This window comes from Augochlora pura, chromosome 3 (genome assembly GCF_028453695.1).
Source record: "Augochlora pura isolate Apur16 chromosome 3, APUR_v2.2.1, whole genome shotgun sequence".
NCBI classification, from domain to species: Eukaryota; Metazoa; Arthropoda; class Insecta; order Hymenoptera; family Halictidae; genus Augochlora; species Augochlora pura.
In genome coordinates, this window is record NC_135774.1 from 12,340,685 (window position 1) to 12,362,870 (window position 22,186).

The 22,186-nt window shown below is 42.3% G+C and overlaps 1 protein-coding gene across 1 annotated transcript in view; it reads left to right on the forward strand.

Annotated features, from left to right (window-relative positions):
• Nucleotides 1-21,832, forward strand: part of Rau (RA domain-containing protein rau) — a 44,846-nt gene extending 23,014 nt beyond the window's left edge. Inside the window, exons 3-6 of the mRNA XM_078176798.1 lie at nt 17,230-17,486; nt 18,496-18,559; nt 19,264-19,512; nt 19,752-21,832. Coding sequence (XP_078032924.1) covers nt 17,230-17,486; nt 18,496-18,559; nt 19,264-19,512; nt 19,752-20,111 — 930 coding nt within the window. The 3' untranslated portion in view covers nt 20,112-21,832. The remainder of the gene's footprint in view (nt 1-17,229; nt 17,487-18,495; nt 18,560-19,263; nt 19,513-19,751) is intronic.
• The last annotated feature ends 354 nt before the right edge of the window (nt 21,833-22,186 follow it).

Genomic DNA, 22,186 nt, shown 5'->3' on the forward strand with positions numbered 1-22,186 from the left:
CAATATTGAATTTTTAAAGGGTTGTAAATAAACTCGTCAAATTAACCAAAAGTTTAACCATATTGTCACGATATTATTTTCTCGCTCCACAAACTTCGCATCAGGAGACAAATTAAACTCGAACAACAAGGGGTGATCGTTTGCCATTTTAAAAGGGTTGCGAAATATCCACCCCTAGAATTAATTCTCACACATTATTATTAATTCACTTTCCTCAGATCTAATTAAAACCGTATCATCTGCAAAATGTCAAAAGGACGTGGGATGCATGAATTTTCAAAAGTCGAATGAACAACTCCCCTTTCAAAAGTAGATCATTGACAAAGCATCTCCCTCTAAATTGTTTTAAGTACATCTGTCGCGTCAGCTTTTTTCCCCAGCAACGAGAACAGACACACACGTGAACATGCTCGTGTAATATTTTGTAAAGGTCTGAGCGAGACCGTAGGAGGACGAAGGAGAAAGGAACGCGGAGGTCTGTTATTAAACTGGAAATAAAACTTGATACGAAAGCTGACTATGGTGTCGCGCGGTGCAATTAGCCACCGTAAAGAAGGGATAACCATATGGTCTTGGTGTACGGGCGAAGCTGCTAGAACGGCACACGTGATCGCCGGAATTGCATGCTGCTTCGGATCAGGAAAGACGCCATTATCGTTGCGTTTGTTTTGGCTTTTCCGAGCATGTGTTCCGTTCGCCATAATTCTTCCGATTCTCGCGAACTTTCCATTGAAATTGTGGGGTATCTAAAGCCGACTAACTTAACATATCTCCGCCTGATCAATTTCCGTATTAGAACTTACACACCTGCTCGAGTTTGCTCTTTTTTGAACAATTTATAAATTAGAAACTTGTTGAACGTTCTTTATAGCTATATTTATAATTATTCTTTATCAGTTTTTCAGAATACATTTTTGAAGATATTATTTGTTCGCTTATTTGTATTTTATAGTTACATATGTTACATGTGTGAGAAAATGTACCTTTCTCAAAAATAATTTTAAATTCGCTGGTAATTTATATTTAAAGGTAGCATTTCCGTATTCACTGACTTCAAGTGGCGTCAATTATTTCAAATTCATATAAAGTCATCAGACTCTTTAATCACTGAAAATTAAGCAATCAGATGACGATTCGAATCCACTACGTCACACGTAACCGCAAAAATACTCGCGTAAACCGTTAGTAAAGTTTTACGTAGCGCAATAACGAGAATAGGATTTCCTGCGTGTCTGGGATCGGACACGTCGTTGCAAGACGTCAATTGTTAATTGCGGTCTCGCCGAAGTTTCTTTTCCTCCCGAACGACTTCTTTCCCGGCGCGCGACCACGCGTCTTTGGAAGCCCCCTCGAGAAAGCGGCTCGTTTCCTGAACCGTCGTCGAACGCTGCACGAACGGGCTTCATATTCCGAAGTAGGCGCACGCGACTCCGCCACCATAAACAGGAGGTAATTACTTGTAGCCACTCTGCAGATCCTCTAGAAGAGTTCTAGAGTTCTCTAGAGTTCCAGGCTGCTACCGTAGGCTACTAGAGAAATAGAAAACCCCCGGGTTCGAACAGCCGTCGGCCACTTTTCCGCCCCCAGTGGCCTGTGTAAACAGCTGCCGGGATTTCCTGACCAGTGGCCATTAGAGCGTTAAGCCGCGGGCCTCTCGACACCCACTGCAATTGTTCAGATCGCTGCAGGAACACTCTGCAATTTTTTTCGGCTGCTGATAGCCGCCGGACGCCCTCCGCGCGCGCGCGCGCGCGCTGGCAAATATCGTTCGAGAGAGGTTATCCGACACCGAGCGAATTCTCCACGCCGATTTCCTCTCGCGGAGAGAGAGACACGCCGACCGATGGACACTTAGCTAATATAACCGTGTTTCCGCGCAATCCCCCGTTGCATAACGCGATTATCCGGCACCGCGGTGCGTCATTATTAGCGTTGCGTGGCTACTGAACCAAAAAATTGCCGCGATGCCACCGCAGGAAAACGTTTCCACATCTTTGCGTCGGCCTTCCGCTCGCCTATTAATGATTCACTGGTATAATCATCTGAGGTACGCCCCCGATCTTTGTCAATTTTTCCTCCATAATTGCTGAGACATCGCTCATTCGTATTCTTTAATATTAATTTAACGAGGCTTGGCTGAGATTGACGATTTCAGTGTTTAGGATTTGACTATGATAAAATTGTAGAGTTGTAGAATTATAGAATTATAGAATTATAGAATTATAGAATCATAGAATCACAGAATTGTAGAAATATTGAATCATATTATTATAGAATCGTAGAATCTGTCTCGTGTCACTGATATAACATAAAATCATAAGAATAATATAAAAACAACGACATCAATGCAATTTTACTTAGTTATTTCTTCGTTTATATTATTGTATAATATACACTTAAATTAACAAAATTCAATTACATCGTACGAAAGCGTCTCCAAAATTTCAGCAACGTTAAAACAATCGACATAAAATCGGTCATTTAGATCGGCTCGATAGATTGCACAGAATCAACGTACACTTTCTCTATGCACTTCTTAAGCAACAGAAGCACTCTACATTGAAACCGTGTAATCACAGCAGATGGTTTCCATTGATTCTCTCAAGCGAATAATTATTAAAAACGCCAGCTTACGAATCCCGATAGCAGTCAAGATTGCTCGGCATTTGTTGTGCAAGACAACTACCCCGCAATCATAATATACAAAAAGATCTAAAAAATTACTAATCACAGAAGATTGTTCTGCGAGATGCTTCGTGCAAAGTACCATTTCACTCGTGCCCCAGTGAATTGGGTATTTAATAACCTGCACATTTAGATAAAAAGTGAAACAATATAATCTCCTCCGGGAAAAGAACTACAGAATACCTCGGCGAATTCTAAACCGTCTAACAATAAAAGAAGATCGTTACATTAGACTCTGCTCATTAAACACAATTTCGCAGGAGGCCCGCGTGCAACGTAAATATGCAAGAATGTGCACAAGGGTTAAGATCGATCTGTAAGAGAACTATCTTGAAATCTTCGAGTAATTATTGAAAAAGATACCACGAGGTGAATATTCTCGATCTGCTCCATTGAATTAGCATGCAACATGCGCGAACAGCTAACGAAGAAGGTAAAATAAACCCGTGGCGTCTTCTTCGCGTCCCAGATCTCTGGAATTCGAGAAGGAGAATGCAGCAGATCGAAGAATCCGCCGGCTAGACCGCGGACAGACACCGGCGCATCGTCGTCTCGCATGCACGCGAGTATGCGCGTCCACGGGCCGGTGCATCTCGTGCAGTTTTCCTTTCATCTCGTGCCACGAAGCCTGCGCGGTGCACGATGGTATTGATTGCGGTTCTAGCCGGTACAAACTCGGTGGCAATACTCGCGAATTAAATTAGTAACTCTTCTTCCTAAATTCTTTATGATAAATAAGAAGTTCAACTTTCGAACGTTATATCCAAAATACATACTGATCTCTAGATAATTATAATTATATTTTTAATCATTGAATAACTTCGTTTAAGCAATTAAATATCGATATTGAATTTATTTCTAATAAATTGGAGGTAGAAGGTCAAATCTTAGGTGGCAAATTTTTATTCTGATTGGATCCTTTTGATCTTAGAGGATCGAGTGATCGAGCTCCAGCTGTGCTTGCTTCACAGATACAACGCACTTTGTTTATCGACATTCGACCCGGCAGAATCGCGACCGGCACCGCCGTGCGCTGCGTGCCATATGGCTTGGGAGGTCCTGCTCGCAGGAAGGAAGCTTTCCAGCGGGGTATTATGTTCCCGGTACCGAGAACATGCTGCCGAACGTTGAAGAAGCTGGACGTAGGCGTGCGTCGCACGCACGTGAAAGCGGGCACGCGATCCTTCGGCGAGGGCACGTGCCCCATATTCTTCGGGTAGCGTCCTCCGCGTCGCTTCTTTGTGGAACGGCCGGAAACGGGTGTCAATTGTCGGCCACTTGGACGCGACAGGGCGGCCGACACGGTGACGGCGAATTCGAGAACGCCTACTTTCCGTGTGTGGTCCTCCGCGAATAATCGCCACGCGGGATATCATAATGCTGGATAAATTGCATCTCGCCGGGATAGATCGGCCCTGGATGACAGCTGTGCATCGGGCTTAATTAAAAGGAAGCGGGCGACCTTGCGGCGTCTTATACTCGGCCAGTTGGGCTCGAAGGCAGGTTCTCCGAATCTTTAAGAAGGTGTAATTAAGTCTTGAGGAACGATAGGCAATGGTATCAACGTCATCGGTTCCGATGGTTTTGAAAAATTAGCGCAGTTTGTGTCGTCGAAGTTGATGTTAAATAGCTGCTTTCGGAATTGGAGTTCAGGTTCTGGGATAACAGCAGGTATATACTGCAGGGTGCATCCGATGCCACGGTATTCTCGTGGCGCTCTTTAGGTTGCAGTTTTAGAGAATGATTTTTATGGCTGGAAATTATAGGGAAGCTTCTCGAGATCGTCGGACATGGTTTCGTTGTTTCGGAAAAATGATTTGCTGCTGTTTCTGACGTCGAGAGTCGCGCTAAATATAGCTGCTTCTGACATTAGACTCCCAGTTCTGGCGCGGCAGCAGGTACATGATGCAGGGCGCATACAGTGCTGCGGCACTCTTATGGCATCCTGTGGAATGCTGTTCTTAAAAGCGTCGTGTTAAACGATGTAAATGTTATTTACGGCTATTTGTGACCACAAGATTAATTTTAACACTAGAATGATTAAACTAGTTAACGTAACTAGTTTCTGGTTTTTCATTCATAATTACTGAGATCATAATAATCTTTCTTTGAGAAACTTTCTAATAAATTTCTTTATTCAAGCATGTATTATAATAAAAATCGTACGAAGATTGAACAAATGCAATCTTGTTGCAATCTACAAAGTTATACCTACGGCTGCAGAACCACTATAGTGTTCTTCAAAACGTACTTTGACGGGAATAGCATCATATATTAATACTTTATTCACTCAAGAAGACTTGACAGCCTGATTAGTATCAATAATTACTTTCCTCTGACTTTTACTTAACGACCAAGTGATTATTACAAAGAAAGGCCGTCGAACAAAAAGAAAATATTTAATCCATAAAAGTGTCCATTCTGTTCGAACATGTTTGCAACTTTTCAATCAGCAAGCGCATGTTGCATCTCGCAGCGAACGTCTTCTGAAGAGTTTCCAGCTAGTAATCACGCTACCTTCGGAAACGATTATGGCAGAGCTCCTCCCGCGTTTTCACTGCTCGAGCTAACACGATCCAGTGTACCAGTCTTCCGAGATGCCCGATAAGAATAATTAGCGTCAGAGCGCCAACGAGCGGTTCATCGACGACGCTAACACTGCAGCACACTTTCCGTCTAATGAATTCGCTCGATTACATCGCGTTTTCTGGTTAATAATCGTTTGTAACGAGGCATTAATTATCGTCCCCGACGAGTTCTTCGATCCCGATTAAGTCGAGGCAGCCACAGGCAGGCAGGCAGGCGAGCTGAAATATACATACTGGCACGGAGACAGAGTTGATTGGCAGGGTGATTACGATCCGAGGACCTGCGCGAGCCGCTTTGTAAACTCGATTTTCTTCTATTATTTAATCGTTGCTCGTTTGCATTCCGCTGCGGATCGGTGGTCGCCTTTGTCGCGGACGTCGAACATCGACGTTCCCTTTCTTCTTCTGCTCCCTTCGCCCTCGACCGCGTTTCTTTCCGTTTCCACGTGGACAATGAAATTAGGGCCGTTCCGTGACGACTTTCGCAGTCGCGTGTACGAGGCGCGCGGATTTCGTCCAATTGGTCGGGCTCGTTGAACAGCGTCCGGAAAAAAATGCCGCGAGCTGCCCCGCGAAGCGCAATCGCGGCCAGACAATTGTACGAAACGCTTCGCTCCGATGCTGCAAGGCGACGCTGATTGACCTTCGCGCGGAATTCCTGACCTCACGAGGCGCTCTCGGTTCGGTCGCTCGCGGTTGACCCCGTCGTGCTCGATTTAACGTGCCAGTTCTTTCCAGCAAAAAGGGCTGCTGCTGGAACCCTGGCGCGGTGATAAAACGGCGCCGCTCGCTATCGCCGAGACGTATCGTCGTTAGACAGAAAAAATACTGTAAGACCACTATCTGCTTGCGGCTCGTGCGCCGCTATAGTTCTCCTGCTGTTGCGACATCCGACTCGCCTGATAAAACGGCTCGCTCATTCATGAAACGCGATTAAAAAATATGAAAGACATTGTCGGCCGAGAATATACTTTACTCTCTTTCGCGAGAGCTTTCGGGTTGCACGTCTTGGGATTCTATGGCTGTTTACCCTTCTTCAGGAAGATCTTAGGGTGGCATTGATGGTCTAAGGATCTTGGAGTGCTCTAGACCTTATCCTCCATTTTTCGGGGGATAAATAACCTTCGTTATTGCTCTTGATCATTCATGGCTTGAAAGCGATCAGGGACGAGAAGCTCTCTCGTAGACCAATTGAAAGAAGAGGCTCCTGCTTCTGTTTGACAGGGGTCCTTTTTGTGATAGCCTCAATTACCTTGTTTATCTTCAACTTTCGTGTCCGTAACTTATTGAAATTCTTGAGAAAGGAGCACATTTTCATGTAATTTCTCTGATTTTTTTCGCAGACATCCTTTTTGTAATTATCGTAACCATTTTGTTCATCTATGATTTCAAGCAGATAATTTATCAAAGCTATTAAAACAACATTAGCAACATTAACATTTCCAAGCGATTGCTTGTAATAGACGAAGAATAATTTTATTTTCCTGAAAATTGACAAACAAGCCATTTCAATCAGACAACCGGATCACTTACCAAAACGACAAACATATTACAATTTATTGCGATGACCCGGAACTATTTATGTCTTAATAAACTTAAAAGTCACACAAAAAAAACAATAAAAATACAATTAGCATTATAAATCCTGCAGCACGTGCCAAATCGAAGAAAAAAGTACAGCCCCGTACCGAATACCAACGATCCATTTGAGCGCGAACGATTGCCGAAAGACGGCGGATAGCGGATCGATGGATCGGCGAGATCGATACGGAAGATACGGTGGAGCATTCCGCAGAGTCCACGGATCGATACAGGAACTGGTTACCCAACACGATTCCCGTTACATATCGCTGGCAGTTATGTAAACCGGGTCGTGCGACATTTGGTGGCGGAGCACAAAAGGAGTCACGAGTCGCAGAAGCAGGTCCTCCCACTCGCCGGGTAACCCCCCTCTGCCCCATCCTCCTCTCGCACACGTTTCCATCGAGCGTGCGAAGTGTGCTTCGTTCGGTAACAATTAAGCTTCCCAGGCTTTCCTGGACGCATTGTCTCGGTGCGGGAAAGTGCCGGGCGCGAAAGTAAGAACACGCAGGAAACAAGTAACCCGCCGGTTTCTCATCGAATCAAATCACGGGGCCCGGCGCGACGTGTACGCACGGATCATTGTGGATAGCGAGACGGTCCCGAAAGCGGCAGTAAAGATCCTCGTGGGACCTGGAAACACCGGGTAGGAGAGAGAGTGCTCGATTGTGTTCCCGATCGGACGCATTGTTTCCGCCAGCTTCGAGCTTTCTGTTTTACCTTTCGACCGACCTGAAAGTTTCCGCGAACGGAATCGAAATTAATCCGCGGCTGAAAGAGTAGCTCTGTTAGATTGTCGGGTCTCGCCAGCGAGACAATACTGATGATACTGCGTGCTCGCATTCCGCCCGGTCAGCGAAACCTCTGACGTGTGCTTTGCCGGACATTCGACACGGTCGCGAGACACGAGCTGCTATTTTTCGCAATGCCGTCGCTTTTTTTACTGCGCAAGGAGTTTGGTGACTTTACCAGCAATTGATTTGATAGTTCTACAAATCCTGACACTCTGATACGACTAAACAGTGATACTTGATAACATCGCCACTTATACCATCATATAACTTCACAGTTAACTCGTATAACTTACTTTCAAGTTGTAAGAATGTTTCTGTCAAAAATAATTAACATCGTCGTTTAGCTTCTTATACTATGACTTCTTCCTCAGCTGTATTAATTAGCATCTCTTCGCTGTTAATAATTTTTCTAGTAAAACGATAAATATTTTCTCTCTTCTATATCATCACTTTTCATTCTCAATTTTTTATAATACAAGAGTCAAATATTCGTAAGAGTTCGAAGCGAAGAACTGTTTGCTGAAATTATTCATGTAGTTCGTAATTAGCTTTCAGCGGAACTCTCTTCTTCTCTCTTTCCGTTCACTTCGTACATTAGACATACACACACACACACACACACTGGAGTTTCAGTCTAGAAGAGACATCATACTTAGTGGTTAAGCGTGCATAACTCAGTCTTCTTATTTTTACGAGACAATGTACGTTGCTTCAGTGCTCGTTATCTATGTATATATCTCTCCTGCATCCTATCTCTTGGTGCAGAGTGCAACTTTCTTTCGCGTTCAGTATTCCACCTAGATCAGCAGCCTAGCAACATTATCCTTATCGCGTATATAGGATCGTAGCAGTCGCCGTTTCATGCAGCAAAGATTAAGTCGTAGATCACTTGCGATCTCTCCATCGTAGCCACGTTTCGATCGCTGTCGTCCTCCGATCGCTGTCGTCCTCCGATCGCCGGCTGTCTTTCGATCGTAGCCATTAAACCCGGACACAAAAATGATTAAAAGCGGGGCCCCATGACCTCCATTTCCGCGGAGGCTCTGGCAACCGGTGCGGAACAAAGATTTCACGGGCTTCGGGGAGCGAAGAAAAGAAGGAGCGGACGAGACACGGATTCTTGTTCGGGTTTTTGTTCTAAGCCTCGAGATCCTTCTTTTTCGGGCCGGAAATCAGGGGAGGGGACACGTGCTCGAACGGCAACAGGCACCTGAAGACCCCGAACGCGGGGGGGGGGGCGGGGGGGGGGGGGGGGAGAGAAAATACGGCAGCTGAGTCTCGGAAAGCACGTGCCAAGGAAAGGGGCAAGAGAGGACCGTCGTTCGGGATTCAATGGACTTCAGGGATAAGGAATTTATTATGCGCGTGGTTCTACCTGGGAGTTGGCTGATACCGCGACCATTCAAACCGGGGTCTACGTGGCCCCGCATGAAAATTGATCGACGCCTCCATCTTGGCGTCTCGATGTCAACGGACCGAGATAGCCAGAAATGAAGGAAGCCGCTGTTGTTTCGCTCGATGTCTCGTTTCCTGGGACCATTTGTCGCTTATTTAACCCTCGGTCTTCCTCAGCGGGGGCTTACTTCATACATGCTCGTGTCATTTATGCATAAGAATCCATTTGAATAATTATTTATAGCTTCTGATGATTTGCATATCGTTTAGATATCGAGCTCGATCTTTGAAGATGCAGGAATGCATTTAGTATACCGTGTATAAAGATCCATAGTGTAATTATTAATAAGTTTTGAAGTTTATGGAAAATTTCTGAAAATTAAAGAGACATTTATATATGTATATGCATTAATGCGAAAGGACCCACAGTCTAATTATTAATAGTGTTTCTAATGATTTATATATAATTAAGATATTAAGCTCAATTTTTAAAGTCACAGGAATTTTATTTGTGCATCAAGAATGCATACGTGTGCATTTACATATATTAATGCATAAACAGCACAGTCTATTTATTAATAGTTCTTGAGAATCTGTGGTTCATAATGAAAGCTCAGTTTTTAAAGCCACAGGAACTATATTTATAAATTAAGAATTCTAATATTTCAAACACGAATCTCAACTTTTAAGTCAGAAAAATGTTATCTCTAAATCAAGAACTCATATTGCATATATGAGAATATACATTAATTTCATGTACATTAATTGCATATACATTAAGTGCTTATACATTAATTTACACTCCCATTGTAAACAGTCTCTAACATTCTATATATAATCCAAACACTAAACTCAGTTTTCAAGCCACAAATATTTTACTATACTTAATTTCATCACACAAGCATACATGTATGCAGCAACATAAATATTTCTAAAAATTTGTAATTCAGAACTGAAGCTTACTTATGAAAACAGAAAAAGAAGGATACGTCTCCTTATATTTTATACTCATGCTTACGCATCATCGCGTACAGATACTCGGAAGTAATTAAAAATAAGATTTGAATACATTTTACCGCCGCGTTCCCGATGCGTGTTCGCAGCGTACGATATAATTGCAAGGCCAGATCGTTTGCGGCAGTGGAACTAGGAAAAAATGCATATTATTATGCGTCGAGCGGCTCCATTAGCGTGGGACAAGCCGGCCAGAAGAAACTCTAGACGATCTTCAAAGCCCCGTGGCACGATTTTGTTCGCGCTCTAATTATAAAGCGCGCCAGTTCTCATAATCCCTTGCCATTTCCGGATTCCGAAAGATCGCGCTCCTCGGCTCTCTTCGACCTGAATGGAACGGTTGCGAAACATCGCCGGCCGATTCTCACTTTTTTTCAGAGAAATCCAGCCGAACGGGGGAAACACCGATTGCCTCGCTTGTAGGTCGCGACGAGTGCATCCCATTGATCAACTTCGCCTCTGTTCTATAATTAATTGCCTCTAGATTAGAACAACGCGATGTTGGTAAACACGAACCATCGGGAGCCGATGGCGCACGATTTATTCGTCGACGGATTTAGAAGTGCTTGGATCAAGCCTGAAATATTGCGCCAAGGTTGTTTGTTTTTGAAAATTATTTTCTTTTTTAAAGGTGTTAAGAATGCACTTGATTCAGAATTTTTTCAGTAACAAATAGAATTTTTATGTGGGCATAAGATTTCGAAGTACTGTGAAATATGTCAAAAAGTTTTATTTCTTTTTATTGTGAATACTTAAAAATTGTTTTTTAATTTTTTGTGTAAGAAGGAAATAATTTATCGAATAATCTACTAATTTTGGAAAGTACAAGGATATAAAACGCATTAAGATATTTATGCAAAAATTGTTTAAAATGATAAAAAGGAACGTAATGTAAATAATAATGTCTTTACTGTTTAAATGATTCTAACAAACACTACACAACATAAAAATATTCTCCAATTCTATAGTTTGGTTCACGATCACTTTTAAAAATCTTAAAAAAAGCCCGTAGCATAATTGCGATTGTCTAGACTTACTAAAAAATATCCCGTAAACCGTAAATACTGTAACACCGAAGTTGATTCGCGACCGGCGTCCCGCCGCCGTTAATTAACTATGCTAACGAATCTAATGTTAGTCGATTAGGAAACAGGCAAGGCCATTCAGCGGGGTTTCCGTTGAAAGGTGTCGTTTACCTTGCCACGAAACGGGGATACGTGATGTACCGGGTGTCGCGTTGGCGTGGCCTGGGTTTACTGTTCGACTCGAAGCGGTTGATAACGATAAGGGACGCGATACCGTGCCTATTTTTAGACCCGGAACGTATCAGCCGACGCGTAGATTCGCCATCGAGCCTTCGTCGAATCTCGTCGAAGGACCTCCGCGTTGAAACGACGCTGTTTTCGACAGCGACACGAGAATCCGAAAACCCGAAAGTGCCCCCCCGAACGCATTCTTCGAAGCACGACGGCGGTTCATGGGGCTCCCGATGAGATTCCCCCTTCAAAGTCTGTCCCCTCATTACAAGACACTCCGCCGGCATATGGCGACTCCTATTCCGTCTCGGTGCCCTTCATCCCTTCTTTTTTTTATGCTTTACGCTCGATACGCCAGATTAACTCGGATTTTTCGGCCGCAGGACTTCCTCTTCTTCGAATTCCTCGCTGTTAACTTCCCTATTAGAACGTTCGTTTACGGACCGAGTTTTAATGGTTTCTGTCGGGGGGGGGAGATTGTTAATTTTTCACGTGTTTCCTACGGTGGGGTGCTTCTTAATCGTGCCGCCTGCAACCGGATTCCACGAACTAACTGTCCAAACTAATGGTTCGTCATTTGTTAGAACAGTTCCCTCGGGTATTAATAACTTTATAGCCGACTCTTGGTTTGTTTGATTTGATCCTGATTTTGTGGGGCGGTGGAGCTAAATCTCGCCGAAGAAAATAATTTTCTGCAGGGGGAGTCGAATTAACGTGGGCGACCAATTGCTGCGCTTTTTGTTTATCCTTTGGTATGATTAAATTTATATCCATCGAATAACAGATATTACAGTTTTCTGTTCCTTTATTTTTCTCATTTACTGTTTCTTTTGCTTATTTCTTTAACTTTATATTAATCGAATTAGTCGCGATAATTTTTTTTATTTTCTTTCTCGTTTAACATGAGTTCTATATTTCTCGAATAAGACATATAAAAATTTGTATTCTGCTATTTTCTTTATTTTTAGACATAATTGTCTTCAAATTCGTCAAATAAGATACATCAGATCTTGCTATTAAAACCTAAATAAAATAATTGACCTCCCCATAATAATGATCTCCAGTTCAAGTTAGAATTAAATTCGGTGTTCCATTCACTGAAAGCTAAGACATCTAGCACCCGAATCTTCGTACCGATTCCGTGGTTTAGATCGTGGATTCCGAAGCCTTTCTCCCGATGCTGTAACCCGCGACCATGATCGGGCCGAAACGCAGCGATACTTTTAACCAGGACCGAGCACCTCATTCAAACAAAAATATCCCAAGGTGTATTTCGGTTCGCGGCCCATGGCCGGCTGGAAGATATTGATGTCTCTAAACGGGGTGGCATCGCTCCGAGACGCTGCTGATGAGCCGCAGACCTCCCTTTGACACCTTGTACTGTGACCCTTTTTCTGTCGTCCGCCGCAGTCGAAACGTAGGAATAGACCCAGTATGCAATACAATCATCTGTTGTGGATTCTGTGGTCCCATTATCATCTGCGTGTTTGAAAATAAAGAATCTACGTCTAAGACCAGTAAATAACAATTTATTGCCAGGGATAATTCTAATCGATTTTAATTTGTATTGTTGCCCTTTGTGGGCTAGTATTAATGTTGGAAGCGAATATATTTTAACTGTAATTAAATGTGTGGATACTTTAAATCAAGAAAGACAAATTAGTTGATATTAATTCTAATCGATTTTAATTTATATTGTTGCCCTCTGTGGGCTAGTATTAATATTTGAAGCGAATATATTTTAAATGTAATAAAATGTGTGGAAATATAAAATCAAGACAGATAAGTTAATTGATATTAGGAGATAGTTGAATTTTTAATTTGGAAGAAAATAATTGATGAAAGAAGTATGCATTTAGACAGGTTCAGACAGTAATCTCAGTCTTGACCAGAGGCCACCAGTGAATCACCTTAAGATAGACGAATGTAATGCACTAATTAAAGGATCCTGTCTGGCCCCGCCGGAAATCCCGGACCAAGATCAACTGACGCATCAAGACAAACTGATAAAGCTAGTGACGTAGCTAAACGCAGCTATTTTATCATTTAATCCATTATTAAAAATAACTAACGAGATAACATTTATTAGGTCAATAAGTAAATCAAATATAAAATAGTGGAAATGATTAAAGTGGTAATAATTACAGTGGAAATAAATAAAATGGTAATAATTAAAATGGCAATTATTATAGTGGAAATAATTACAGTGGCAACACATTGCAATTAACATATCTAGTTTTATTCTTAATTTGCTAAAACTGTTTTTTAAAAAGAAATAAATATTTACGTCGCCTACATATCATTCAATTAACGCAGACAATGTTTACTTTGCATAAAAATTCCCATTCTAATGATCTCATCGACCAATTATCACCGGTAATCCATTTGTTCCGAGTCACAAAACAGTTATTATTTATTCGTAAATACAAGTTGCCAAGTAGGTCAAAATTTAACAATAAAAATAGCCAACAGTTAAATCAAGATACCTAGTAATCGCCATAACAAGAACACGCACAAAATAGCGAGTGCATCGAAGAGTTTTGCCACGGGTGCAACAGGCTGCTGACGGAAACGTCCGCCGCCGTCCGATCGTCCGCGCCGAAGAAGCCCGTCCCGTCCGTGGTTCGCGCGCGCGGAAAAAGAAGTCGGTCAAAGATCTCGTTCTCTTCGCAAGGGAACACCTGAGAATTCCACGCTGAACCGCATTCAATGTTCGCGCGTAAGCGTATCGGAATTCCCACCGATGAATCAGAAATCACGCGGCGCCTACGCGCGCGCGCGCCGTTGTTTTCACCGTGAGAGGGCCACACGAATTTCGTGTATTTGAACGGCGGCCGAATGTTTACGACAGCCGTACTGTATACCGTCGTTCGCTTTTGTTAGGGTCGGGGCACTCGTTCCGTACGGAACGCCGCGCACGCCTCCACTATCGATTCTCGGTCGTCGTAAAACGCCACCAGGAATTCCACGGCGACCGCCGTCTAAGAATCCCGTTGTTTGTTTAGTTGGAACGCAAATAGGGATCGGATGGCGCCGAAATCGGTCGGGCACCACCGCGGCCTATCGGGAATAAATCGTCGACGGAGGATGAGTAGTAGCCGCTTACGAAACACTTCGGACAATTTATTAGTTGCTAAATGAAACTGCGGCTATAAACGCTTCTTCGAAAATTGCGGTAAATCGTGCTGGCTCTTTTTCTTTGATGTTCGGAAAGTGATTGTCACGTGACGAACGTATTTAATCTTGAATGGATTCAACAATTGTCAAAATGATTGTTAGTGGAACAGATTTAATCTTGAATGGTCTTAATAAATATAAATAAGGAGCTGTAATTAATGTGTAAGGAAGAGGAATAACGGATGATTGTTGCCATAATTGACGCACAACACATAACTAACCTAGATCTAATTCAGATCTAAGTCGGGCCTAATATCAAGTTCGATGTTCTCGAAATAATTATCAGTTTGAAATAGAATAAAGTTTTAACAAATTATTATATATTATTTTGGATCTCAAATTGATCTAAAGTAGATCCCAAATAAATATCAAATAAACACAAGATACTCAATTAACATAAACTTACTTCACGCTTAACATCTTCAACTTTAACATCCTAAAAATGTTTACCACTTCGAACTAAATAATGAATAAATAACCAACACAAACAAGAGTTATTAATTAACACATAGCGAAAAGGATCGGCGCCATAACAGGCACACGACACGTTTGTCGCGGCACGAACCCCATAGTCCCCGCTCTCGTGGTCCAATTTGACGGATCACGCGTGCGACATAAAAGGAGCATATCGACGCCGTAAATGCCGCTGAAAGGATAATCCTTTTATTGTAGCCGGAACGTGATGACGCAGCGTAACGGCAGCTTAGCGAAAATCCGCACGAGATCGTCCGGGTTTTCAGCAAGAACACCGCGGAAAATGATTGTTCGGCACGTACGGGGCTCGTGGCCCGTAGCCATGTTTGGCTGGGCAGGTCATTACGGTCGGAAATATAGCGCGGCTCGCGGTCGTAAAATCGACCTACACGTGTTTCCGAAAGTTTGAGAGGTAGTTGCAAATGTGGCCGACAGCCTGAGCTTTCGACTGGCAACATCTGGCTATCGACATCCTGGCCTGTAAAGTTCAAAGAAGATTAAGCTTTTAGAATTTGTATACATTGAATGGCAGTTCGCACCTTCTGAAGATGCATTTTTGTTCGCTGTTGCTGACGCTGCGGAATTGTCCGAATTTACTGCTTATCAGTAGGGATGAGATCGAGTTCAATATTTATAAATTCGTCTCAATTTTATAACAAACCTTCGTTTCACATGAGTTTCGATTACTGTCTAAAATTATTATCCGAGTGTCAACGTTCTCAGAATCGCTTGTAAAATAAAGATAAGGAAAGTATCACATGTGATCATCTTAGAGATCTAAATTGCGGGGAGTAACCATAACAGTTGAGAGGTTCTAGGAGTTCCAAGGTCAGTCGCTGTCGTTGCTATAGATCCGTCGAAGCGAAAATCTTGTTACGTTCCACGTAATAAAGATATTTTATATTCAAAAAGTGGCTGTGAATGTAATTTAATACATGAGTTAAAATAGACGAATTAATATACCATAATATAATATAATATTAGTATAGTATAATATAATATAGTATAATATAATATAGTATATTATAATACAATACATGTGTATTATATTATACGTTACCATATATTAATTATATGTTATTATAACATGTTCCTTGTCAAAAGAAAATGACGTCGGAAAGGGGTAGCATCGACGGTTAAAATTAATTCTGATGCGACACTATTTATTAACGTCACGTACCGCCGCCGCACAAACGCATCCGACGATCTTGACACACGCACATGACGCCACGCATCTGCGAACGGGGTGATCTGGTGTCTGGTTTATTTTCGGTGGACGCATCCCCTCGTCCGCCGGCGCATCCCGAAGGGTTGATAGCGTTTTATGCGGCACGCGTGGTTCGCGTCTGTCTCCGAGTTAATTATGGACTAATTGTCGAAGCCCCTCTTGTCGCGCCCGAAAGTCTTTACCGTTACTTTTTTATTGCGCGTCCTACGACAGCACAGGACGTCGTCTTCCTTCCTCTCCTGTCCTTCCTGCGCCATTCCACCGTCCACACGTGACGTCGCACTTAATCCTTTCTCGGAACACGTTCTAAATCATCTTAAACAACCCTCGCCGGATCAACGGTGGATTAAAGCTCGAGCTGTCGTTGGTAAACAATCGGACAGCCTCGATTAGATTTATTTAAATATTCTGCGTTCGTTGACGGTGTAGTTGGTAAAAATCGAGTTCTATTTTAGATCACAGCTGTACCATAATACATAATAATCTGTACCAGATGCGAATAGATTGTGCATCATTATGCATTTACGACATGTGCAGGTTCGCAATGTGCAATGGAAGAAGGCAATTAAGAAGATATATTCTTTATTTTCCTTTTTTAACGAGTAAGGATTTAATCGAGGATAATCTTTTTTTTTTCTTAGAGGTTTTACGTCGCATCAGCTGCAAGGCTATTAGCGACCTTCTATTTAAATAGACCTTATGAGGATAATCTTCTTTAATTCTAATTTGCGTAAAATTAATATTTCATAATACACACTTATATTATTATATATTATTCTAATATCAAAGAAGAGTAGACCAAATGATAGTCGCGAAAGTGTTAAGCTTGAAAGCAACGTGTTTTAATTTAAAAAATAAATGACAAAAGATAAGAATACATCGTTCTAAAAATAATTAGTGCCTGCGTCATTGGCAGAAGGTATATCTCGAAAGATGCAAGTAACCATTCACACCATTGTAGCGATTCTAGTACTCCCATCAACGCGGCAAACGACCTGGGATTCGTGTCTAACGACGGCGTTTGTATCTGATTGCAGACAACTATCAAGGTGTACGCGAACTGTCTGCGACCAGACATCGAGTACAAGACCCTAAGCATCACCTACGAGACGACCTGTCGCGAGGTTGTACAGAACCTGCTGAACAAGTACCGAATGAGGCACCGCGATCCGAGACTCTTCTATCTCACCATGGAGGTCACATTGAGGCGACCGAACGTGAGGACGGTTCTGTCATTGGACGAGGACGCCAGACCCGCTGTTCTGCAATTGTGCCATCCTAGAGGCGATTCCAGGTACGATCGAACGTCCACCGTGGCGCGCATTCTTTTTCGCTCCCCTTTCGGTCTCGGTCGGCTTCGTGATGTAATTTCAGGGCTCGCGACCGACCGTAAACGCGACTTCTTGTGGGTCGTCGAGCACGAGCCAACGAGCAACGTCCTTTCCAGTGATTCCCTTTGTTCTTCGCCTCGAGTCCGTCTGGGGCGACCACGCGAGACGCCTTTATTTTTACGCCTGGTGAAACCCTCCGCTCAGGATTTCTGCTCAAACTACGTTCGCGTAACCTTTGTTTTCCTGGCGAGGTCGTACTTGTCCCCCCCGTAACCCTTCAGTGGTACACGATATATGTAACTGGTAGCTTTTATTGCTGATATTCTTTGCATTCAGTCACAAATTAAATCTTAAGACTTCTCTAGAGAAACATTCCAAAGCAGGATTTTAGACATATTTTATTAAAAGTAAAAATGTTTGGATTTACTTTGATTCATTAGGTATGTAAATTGAATTTATATACATTTATATGTATAATAATAGATATAAATATGATAGATATTTTACTGTGACATAGGACTACAAATTGAATTATAATAGCATTTTTTAAATTAAGGGATGAAAAGTCTTAAAGAAAATTTCATTATAGTTATATTCTTTGTATTTTAATGACAAAATTGAGACATCATTCTTAGTTGTCTAGTATATAATAATCGACTACAGAGTGCAAACGTAGAAACCTTAGGCAAATAGCATTCGAGAGCAGCTACAAGTTATCTATTTGTGTAGGACGCGTCGAAGTCGTAGCTACCGTCACGGGTGCAGAAGGTCTCGAAGTCACCGATGTTTTCTTGGTGGCTCGGGACTTCCGGCGAAGGTATACGTTACGTAGGACTGTAGTCGTCGGTGTTTGACTAGACGCCCAGGGTTCCCGGTGTTTTTACGTGGAAGTAGTGCGTTCCCCGATTCCCTTTGAGCACGCCGCCGACGCACACGATATCCAGGATTCACGGATGTTTTCTTCTGTTGCAGATTCTCGTTGCAGACGCATCGCGGCGGACTTGTCAAAATATACGACAGCGCGCTCATGTCCGGGGTAAGCCACGCGTTAAGTTCCTTTCAAACATCCTATCCCGTTCGCGAATCTCTCCGCCAACATTGCAACAATCTATCGATCTAATTATACCGGAAAGTGGTCGTAGGAGTTCAAGGTCTTGGGTCATGGTGCACCATACTCGTTTCTACCTTGCATATTTAACCTCTTGCAGTTGGAGCTGTCTTAACTGTAAATTTAAAATAATTTTTCTGACTTGTAGTAATTCTATTTTGTATGACGAAAGGCTGTCATTCATATGATAGTTATGCTTTTAATAAATTTTACGTTTAAATTTTGATCATGTAAAAATTGTCTTGAAATGTGATGTAATAATTTTAGGGACGCCTCAGAGTTACTAATCGATTGCAAAAGGTTAAACTGTGTATATTGCCCTAAAGATCCTGCATCATAATAATTCGAAATCACATTTAAATACAAAATATTATATTCCTCTACAATTGTTACAAGAAATATAAAATATTTTTCTTTCAATATAAAAATATTTCATTAGTATACTTTTGGTGCCTGCACCTTGTACATTTAAACTGTGAATAGTTGTTTGAAGTCCCAGTGTCCTAGACCACTTCGAATACCTATCAAGTTTCAATAAATGTCCTGAAACTATGAGAGACCTTTAGTTCCCATTTCCATACCTAAGTGCACAGTGCATTACAGCAAGATAATAAATATCCATTTCTTTGCAGTCTAAATACAAGAGTCTGCTGATCTCCGAGCAGACCACCGTGGACGAGCTGATCCAGATGCTGCTGAGCTGCTACAGCTCGAAAGAGCGTGTCGAGCAGTTCTCCCTGTACGAGGTGTGCGAAGGCGAAGAGTACCAAAGGAAGCTGCACCCCGACGACTCGCCCTTAAAGGTGACACAAAGATGGACGAGCGTCGACCGTCACCTCCGCATCAGACGCAATCCCGACTACAATCCTCATCGAAGAAAAGTGAGTTGGCTCTTGAGATCCCTGGACGTTCGTTAAACCATAAATAACAAGTCTCTCGAACGCTTCTCACGCCGCCGCGGACAAAGGCATTCCCCCGTATCGTCTCACCGGGGACGAGACGCAATTACGCGGCGCATCTCGTTGCAGCGCGCGCGCGCGCCCGCGTCATCCGCCGTCAGCATTATTCATAAGAATATAATAGAAAGTCAAATTCGTTACACAATCGTCGTTGTTTGCAGAGCATGTGGGCGTCCGACTCGAGCATCAGCGTGGCCATGTCAAGACTGAACCTGCACGGCAGCCACCAAACTACTCACTACCATCAGCAGCACGACAACAACAACCATCTGTCCTCGTACCACAAGGAGCCGGCCACGATAAACAACAACAACAATGTCCACAAAGCGGACAATCATCACCTGTCCCTCGGCTCTTTAAACCAGCAACCGAGAATCGTTGTGCCGCACGCGTCGCAGATACCTCAGGTGCAAGTGTCCAGGGTGCAGCAACTCGCGCAGAGCATGCCCTCGACGCCGTTGACGTCGAAACACGTCACCGCGTCGTCGTACGCGGACTACGAGAATTATCTGTTCATTTAAACGCTTGGCTAGGAACTCGGGACTGAATTGTCCGTTGCTAACTGTAGCGCAGGCTTCGGGTTGGAATGTTCTTGGAACGTGTTCTTTAAGCGACTGTTTCGGTTATGTAAAAGATATTACGAATCTCTCTTGAAACATCATTTGCAATGTTTAAAATAAATTTTCGCGAAGAGATTGAAGTGAAGCTATGATAAATATAGCAAAAGTAACCGGAACAGTTTTCCTCGCTCAGAGCGAAGGTTTTTCAACATCGTTTCCGTCGGAACGTTCATTCAACAGTTGCAAACAGTTACTCGTAGTGTCCAGTGGTGTCGAAACTGTCAAGCTTAGGTGTGTCACCTTCATCGCTGTGTCGACGCGTTGAACAGTATTCGATGGTTCAGTGTGGTAGCATGTTCGAAGAGGAGTCGGGCAACTAATGGTTCGAGATTATTTATTATGCTGCAGCTTGGCAGATGGGTTCGCGCGACCCGGCTGAACCGCGTCGGTTAAACAGAACAAAGAGAATTTACGATCATAGTCAATAGCGAGGAAAATTGTACCAAAGGTAGACGTACGAAATTTTAGGTTTAGAGTGCATTCAGACGTATATGTGTAAATGTTAGAGAGCTATTCTAAGAGAGTTGAATTATAATCGAGGTAGTCGATGCGATCCTCGACGTTGATCCTACGAGAACCGCTCGAGCACTGCTATAAAAGTAATTAATTCCGAGAATCAAAAGCGATCGTCATTTTACGATTTTACATCGTTGCGATTTGGAAAGTTAATCATTGCACGATATATTATTGATCGATAAACAATTGTACGAATTCGAGCAAGTTCGGCGCAGTCTCGGAGGATCGGAGAGTGTATTTAAGCAAACTGCATTTACTCGAGACGCCGGAAGATACGTTTATTATTTATTTTTGAACAACTGTAAAGCGTTCGAGGGGTCCAAGAGCTTCGAAGTTTAAGTTATTACGCGAGTCCTGGTGTGTAAATTTCGTCGTGCAATCCGATCGAACCAGGATTCGAGCTCGTGTACATAGAGAGAGATTGAGCACAAATGACGAGTATTCGAGTGACTTTGGCAATCGACGTCTTCTGAATCAGGAATACGAGCGTTAATCGTGTCGTTCCGTTCACTATTTCGAAAAACAATCTTGTTTATTCCTTGTCTTCGTTGGTATATCAAGATGGAACCCTGTTATATTTTTTTACGGCGCACTGTATATATATATATTGATCATGGAACGTTCACCGCTTCGTTCGATCGCGTTTTGTTACGGTAAAAGTTGGATCCATTGCCAAAGAATCGGTACGATACGTATGTGAGACCTGTAAGGTTCAACGTTGCGACAAAACGCGAGATTTCACGATGCAATTATTGCAAATTTTCTTGATGCAATTCGTCGCGTCGATCGACTACGATGATCGACGCTACCTACCAGCAACTGTAACAAGTACAATGAATCTTGTATTATTGTAATACGACACGGTAGAGTGTAAATATCCTTTTGTATCGTCGTTTATAATTCACAGAAGAAAATATCGTTTCACGTGGCTAAAACCTCGACTACTTTTCTTTCAACCTCATCAATGTAAGATACTTACTGATTAGGTTTACAAGTGTAGCAACTTATGGAAAAATAAAGAGGGGATGTCAGAGTGCATCTTCGATAAGATAACGATGCTGTTTGTATTCGATCCTTCCGTCTGGACCGAACTTAAATTAACAATTTTATGACCAAGGTTTCGTTTAATTAGCAATATGCTCTGTCGTAATTAATGGAACTCAACAATTGAGTACCAAGAATATTTATCACTCTCAAAAAATGTTGAAAACGTCAACGTCGGATTGTTGTTTTATTAATATCTAGATTTCTATTATAATATAAACTTGGATAATGGAATTTATTTAATCGTTTCGCTATACTTTATATACTGAAAGTCTATTAATGGGTTATTTAATTATTTAAATTCTTTTTTTAATATCTCAATTACAATCGAAATGATTATATTACTTAAATCGTTTTCGACTGTGAATTGTACTTTTAAAAATCATTGCAATCTATACGAATAATTGTATATTAAT